The sequence below is a fragment of the Oncorhynchus mykiss genome, chromosome 12 (genome assembly GCF_013265735.2).
Source record: "Oncorhynchus mykiss isolate Arlee chromosome 12, USDA_OmykA_1.1, whole genome shotgun sequence".
Taxonomy (NCBI): domain Eukaryota; kingdom Metazoa; phylum Chordata; class Actinopteri; order Salmoniformes; family Salmonidae; genus Oncorhynchus; species Oncorhynchus mykiss.
The window spans coordinates 56,712,587-56,719,220 of record NC_048576.1 but is presented as its reverse complement, the minus strand read 5'-3'; the positions used below and the strand labels follow the sequence as shown (position 1 = coordinate 56,719,220).

Sequence of the window (6,634 nt, the reverse complement as noted above, 5' to 3'; positions counted from 1 at the left end):
AATGTGCCACTCATACAAAATCAAAAGAATCAAATTGTCTCGTCTTTAGAGAACAATAGAATATATTATAATTCTTCTTTGTATGGGGGTTGATATGAAATACTTTCCTCTTTTTCCCCTACATTATTATTACTATGTGCAATTAACAATATTCACAACTATGTACATTCAAACCTAAGTCAGTTTCAAATAAACTTCAACAAAAAAACAAAAACCTTTAAAAGTAAAAAGATAGAAAAAAGCTCAAATTAAACAATATATTTATCTTTAAAAATATAATTGAAGACATTTACAATAATATGAGAGTTCAATTATGATTTCTTCATTTTTTATTTTACTGTAGGCACATTGTAGATACACCCCCCTACATATTTGGACATTGAAGCTAAAAACTTTTAATTTGGCTCTATACTCCAGCATTTTGGATTTGAGATTAAATGCTAAACGAGGCCACGTCACCTTTTTGAGGGGATTATCCTACATATCTGTTTTACAGTTCATAAATGAAAGCACTTTATGTATCCAGTGCCCCCATTTGAAGGTGACATAAGTATTTGGACAAAATCACTTAGTGTACTCTTTAGCTTTGCACTGTTGTACTATGGCTGTATTCATCAATCTAGCCAGACGACCCAGAAAGCTTTGGCCTTTGGCTTTTTTAAATGATTTTTTTTACTTTTCAATCCATATGATCTAGTAGTACATAAAAGTATAATAAGCCATATACAAATATGATGACATCACAGTAAATTCATGACACGTCAATAAACAATAATTGTCATACTTTATAATCCTTCTATACATAGTTAATCAGTTTTAGGAACATCTACCCAAAATATTTCACCTTTATTACTTTACCCAAAATATTGTGACATTAGTGATGTCTTACCAACATTTTGGCCATTTAATCGGCATGCGTCCTCCGTATCAACAGGGGGAGATGCTCTGCAAAAATGCATTTTTATTAGTTCTACTGATGTGCTTTGTGTCGGTTTTCGACATAAAACAACTGTTTAACTCATTTTAGGTTTAAGGAAGTGTGTAGGTCGCATTCTTTATCGTACAGCTATGTATGACTAATTTCAGAAAACTAGGCATATGTCACGCATCACTACTTAACCGGAGAGTCATTTCAACGTAATAAAAATATTATTTACAACCATCTGCTCGATAGGAATCCAGCGTCGTCTGTGTCATTGTCTGTGTCGTGAGCAAGTGAGGTTGGGCACTGATGTTGAGCGATTAGGCCTGGGTCACAGTCGGCGTTTCAATTCATCCCAAAGGTGTTCGATGGGGTTGAGGTCAGGGCTTTGTGCAGCCCAGTCAAGTTCTTCCACACTGATCTCGACCAACCATTTCTGTATGGACCTCGCTTTGTGCACGGGGGCATTGTCATGCTGAAACAGGAAAGGGCCTTCCCTACAAAGTTGCAAGCACGGAATTGTCTACAATGTCATTGTACACTGAAGCATTAAGATTTCCCTTCAGTGGAACTACGGGGCCTAGCCTGAACCATGAAAAACAGCCCCAGGCCATTATTCCTCCTCCACCACTTTACAGTTGGCACTGCATTCAGGCAGGTAGCGTTCTCCTAGCATCTGCCAAACCCAGACTACCAGATGGTGAAGCGTGATTCATCACTCCAGAGAACGCGTTTCCACTGCTCCAGAGTCCAATGGCGGCGAGCTTTACACCACTCCAGCTGACGCTTGGCATTGCGCATGGTGATCTTAGGCTTGTGTGTGGCTGCTCAGCCATGGAAACCCATTTCATGAAGCTCGAGACGACCAGTACTTGTGCTGACGTTGATTCCAGAGGAAGTTTGGAACTCGGTAGTGAGTGTTAAAACCGAGGACAGATGATCTTTACGCGCTTTGCCCTTCAGCACTCAGCGGTCCCGTTCTGTGAGTTTGTGTGGCCTAACACGTCGCAGATGAGCCATTGTTGTTCCTAGATGTTTCCACTTCACAATAACAGCACTTACAGTTGACCGGGACAGCCCTGCTAGGGACAGCCCAGAAATTTGACAAACTGAGTTGTTGGAAAGGTGGCATCTTATGACGGTGCCACGTTGAATGTCACGGAGTTATTCAGTAAGGCCATTATACTGCCAATGTTTGTCTATGGAGATTCCATGGATGTGTTCTCAATTTTATAGACCTGTCAGCAACGGGTATGGCTGAAATAGCCGAATCCACACATTTTAAGGGGTGTCCACATACTTTTGTATTTATACTGTATAAAACGATTATCAGTCATTTCCTGTCTTAGTATTTGATCCCATATTACTAGCATGCAATGACTACATCAAGCTAGTGACTACAAACTTCTTGGATGCATTTGCAGTTGGTTAAGGTTGTGGCCAAGATAAATGAATGTAAATAATGTCATTTGTGATTTTGGAATCACTTTTATTGTAAATAAGAATATAAATGTTTCTGAACACCTCTACATTAATGTGAATGTGACCATGATTACGGATAATCATAAATGAATCGTTAATAATGATGAGCGACAAAGTTACAGAGGAACAAAGATCATACCACCAAAAAATGCTAACCTCTCACCATTACCAATAAAAGGGGAGTTAGTCTTTTTTGGGGCATATAATATTGATGCCTCTAATTTCTCGCTCATCATTATTCATGATTCATTCATGATTATCCGTAATCATGGTAGCATCCACCTAAGTGTGTTCAGAAACCTACTCTATTCTTATTTACAATTAAAGTGGATTCATTACTCATATAATAATTCATTATTTACCATTCATTTCTATTGGACACAACAGAAACAACCCAAACAAATAGTAAACGTATCCAACATGTTTGCAGAGTCACAAGCTTGATGTAGTCATTGAGTGCTAGGAATATGGGACCAAAGTACTAAACTTCTGACTACTTTAATACACCAAGTGAATTTGCCCAAATTCGTATGGTACCTTCAAATGGGGGGGGGGGGGGGGTGAGATACATTAAGTGCTTTCCTTTCTAAACAATGAAACAGATATGTATGAAAATAATATCAAACAGAAGGGGATATTCTGTACTGTCGCCTCATAAAACATTTGATCTCAAATCCAAAATTCGTAAATATAGAGAGAAATTTAACTTTTAGCTTCCCTGTCCAAATAAAGATGTAGGGGAGTATACGTGAGGCGCTGTTGAACTGGATTCTCTGGGAGGGAAGAGAAGCCCGTGTTGGGGGTCATCTTGGTGGCCATGTGACGGCCGTTTTTAGATGCTCAACACTGGCTGACGCTCATGTAAACAAAAACACTGGAGATCCAACAGCCTGTGTCATCGTCAGCTAGCACCCAGCTAACCCTCTCTATGCCGGTTCTCAATAACAGTACAGGACCTCCAAAATAAAAATAACACATCTCTTATACTTTTCCTTCCTTTCCCCTATTTCCACACAATACAGAGCTGTTATGTTAACACATCCATAAAGTGCTCTGGTTGGAAGAGATATCATATCAGACACATTTAATGATTTGACAAAAAGGGTATTCTTTGGCATCCGTTGTCTTCCCTATTAACTTATGCCACACACAAAACTTAAACAAAAATAGAACTCTGAATATTGCAATGAATTTCCATCACCGTACTAAATAACACTGCAATAGAATCGTCAATCCAATTCACCCCAAGGAAGCTGTTTTAAAATAAAGGGCATTCGTCTTTTAATCTATTTGATCAGGAGAATTTATCAAAAGGGGAAAAAAAAGGAATAAAAATAAAAAATAAAAACAAAAGATCTAAAGAACTAAAACAAAAACAATTTAATTCTAAATGTGATCATGAAACATAAGAAGTTCGTATGTTTCTGATGAGAACCAATCACACTCCAGAAAGCTCACACACCTATCTGACCACAACCAATCACATGCCCGCATCAATATCTCAATCTGGCATTTCATTCAGGTCAAATATCCATAGTTCTGATATGTGGAGGTAATACTCACTATTTAATAGAGAGGTCCACATACTGAATGTGTTATAGCCAATTCTCAAGTAGTTTTAGCATGACAATGAAGGAACACAAGCTAGAGGTTGGTTATGGCACATTAAGCATGGACTGCCAGGCTACTATAATAAACTAGCCACATTATACGGTGTGTATGTGTGTGTGTGTTTGCTGTACAATGGGCTTCATATCACACAGCTGACTAACCCTGTTCTCCCTTAGCTTTGAACAGAAATGGCATGGACACACTTTTCCCTCATGTGTGTCCTTTGAAGCTACAGTACAGTATACAGCCAGAGTGTGAATATATAATATAACCCCCATCAATAGATGACCACTGTCATGCAGACAACTCTACAGTGGTGCGTGGTGGTCGAGCATTTCACTCGTGTCATAATTAGCCAACACAAGTGACTGTCGACAAAAGTGAGTTCTCCTGTTAACCACATTGGTGCCATGTCCATGCACTGTGTCATTTTACCATGTCAACAGGTGCATATACCTATAGTCTGTGTGAATATACTGAAATCCAATATACCTTGGGAATATACTGAAATCCAATATATAGAGGAACCTAGATGACAATTTCTCCCATTATGTCGCTGCGTGAAAATACTGAAATCCAATATACTGTGTGAATATACTGAAATACAATATATAGAGGAACCTAGATTGCAAAATCTCCCATTCTGTTTCCCAAATGAATGAGACTAGAAAGTATGACAACATGAGACTATTTCCAGAGTAACCCCGTATTTAAATTAAAAGTACTGTGAAAGTACTCTAAATTAAGTACTGTGATATAGACAGATGACACTGGGGCCAAAAACAGTTGTCCTCTATGTTCACAAAAAGGAGGAAGCTGTGGAGAAAACACAGTGGAGATGTTAGGTCGGAGCTCAGTTCTCTCTCCCCATGGTGACAAATCTGAGGCTCAGGAGCCTAAACAGAAATGTTCTCTCCTGTTCTGGGCTGTAGCTGTATTTTTAGTTCTGCTCTACATTGTCCACAGAGAGAAAGGGATTCGGGGAGCTAGGCAAGGTGACCCGCTTTCTCCATGAGCGACCGATTTTCTAAAACCAAGGTGGCTTTTGTTTAAAAATAAAAAGAATAAACAGAAAATAAACTTATATTTCTCCACAGAAAGGTGACAAATTTGGCACACTTAATTTGCTTTAGCAGAGGGGCTTCTGCAGCATCTTAATCTGAAACAAAGAGACACGGCTAGGCTATCTTCTTTCTTTGAAACCCACACGATGCTGATACATTGTATTCACCTAAGGCAAAAGGATTGTGATAGAGTGATGTGTTGTTGTCGAGTTAGCCCCCCTTCTCCCCAGTCAGTAAAAATAGTATAAAGAGATGGAGAGGGAAAACAGGGGGATTGAGAGAGGATAGAAATGGGGATTGAGAGAGAATAGAAGCAGGGAAGGAAGGAGTGAATCCCTTTTACAGTTCTGCTGTTGTAGGAAGACATTCAGAGGGTATTTCTTTCTTTCTCTCCATCCCCTTCATCCCTCTTTCAGAGCTGGCAGAGACAGGATGTGAGGATATCCACCCCTTCAAGTCGCTAGCTTTCTTTTTCTCCTCCTCTCTCTCCACTGTTCCGTCTCTCTCTCTCTCCATTCTCAGGGGGATGTATTGAGCAGCTTGGTGGATTTATTGGGATAATTGATAGCCAGACTGATGGCTGCGATGTTCTTCAGAGCCTGCGAGATAAAAAATAAATAAAAAAAAGAGAGTGAGTGAATGAGCAAGTGAGTGAGAGAGGAGGGAACGTGGGAGTGAGAGAGAGAGAAAGAGGGGGAGAGAGAGAGATGGGGATGATGGAATGTGTGAGAGGGGAGGAGTTGAGCAGGGAGAGAAGAGTTGCAGCGCATTCGGAAAGGATTCAGACCCCTTGACTTTTTCCACATTTTTGTGACGTTACAGCCTTATTCTAAAATGTATTAAATTGATTAATCAATTTACACACGTCACCCCATAATGACAAAGCGAAAACAGGTTAAGACATTTTTACAAAAAAAAAAAAGAGAAAAAAAAAAAGAGAGAGGTATTACATAAGTATTCAGACTCTTTGGTATGAGCTGAAATTGAGCTCAGGTGCATCCTGTTTCCATTGATAATCCTTGAGATGTTTCTACAACTCGGAGTCTACCTGAGGTAAATTCAATTGATTGGACATGATTTGGAATGGCACACACGTGTTTATACAAGGTCCCAAAGATGATAGTGCATGTCAGAGCAAAAGCCAAGCCATGAGGTCGAAGAAATTGTCCATAGAGCTCTGTGACAGGATTGTGTCGAGGCACAGATCTGGGGAAGGGTACCAAAATATATCTGAGGCAATGAAGGTCCCCAAGAACACAGTGGCCTCCATCATTCTAAAATGGAGCATTTCCTAGAGCTGGCCGCCCGACCAAACTGAGCAATCGGGGAGAAAGTCCTTGGTCAGGAAGGTTACCAAGAACCCGATGGTCACTCTGACAGAGCTCCAGAGGTCCCCTGTGGAGATGTGAGAACCTTCCAGAAGGATAACCATCTCTGCAGCACTCCACCAATCAGATCTTTACGATAAGAGTGGCAAGACAGAAGTCACTCCTCAGTAAAAGGCACATGACAGCAAGCTTGGAGTTTGCCAAAAGGCACTTAAAGACTCTCAGAT

The 6,634-nt window shown here is 40.0% G+C and overlaps 1 protein-coding gene across 3 annotated transcripts in view; it reads right to left on the bottom strand.

The window, feature by feature from the left end:
* Positions 1 to 4,938: 4,938 nt before the first annotated feature.
* Positions 4,939 to 6,634, bottom strand: part of zzef1 (zinc finger, ZZ-type with EF hand domain 1) — a 51,214-nt gene continuing 49,518 nt past the window's right edge. For all 3 annotated transcript variants that reach the window (XM_021624238.2, XM_021624239.2, XM_021624240.2), the window contains exon 56: positions 4,939 to 5,678. In XM_021624238.2, coding sequence (XP_021479913.2) covers positions 5,598 to 5,678 — 81 coding nt within the window. In that variant the 3' untranslated portion in view covers positions 4,939 to 5,597. The remainder of the gene's footprint in view (positions 5,679 to 6,634) is intronic.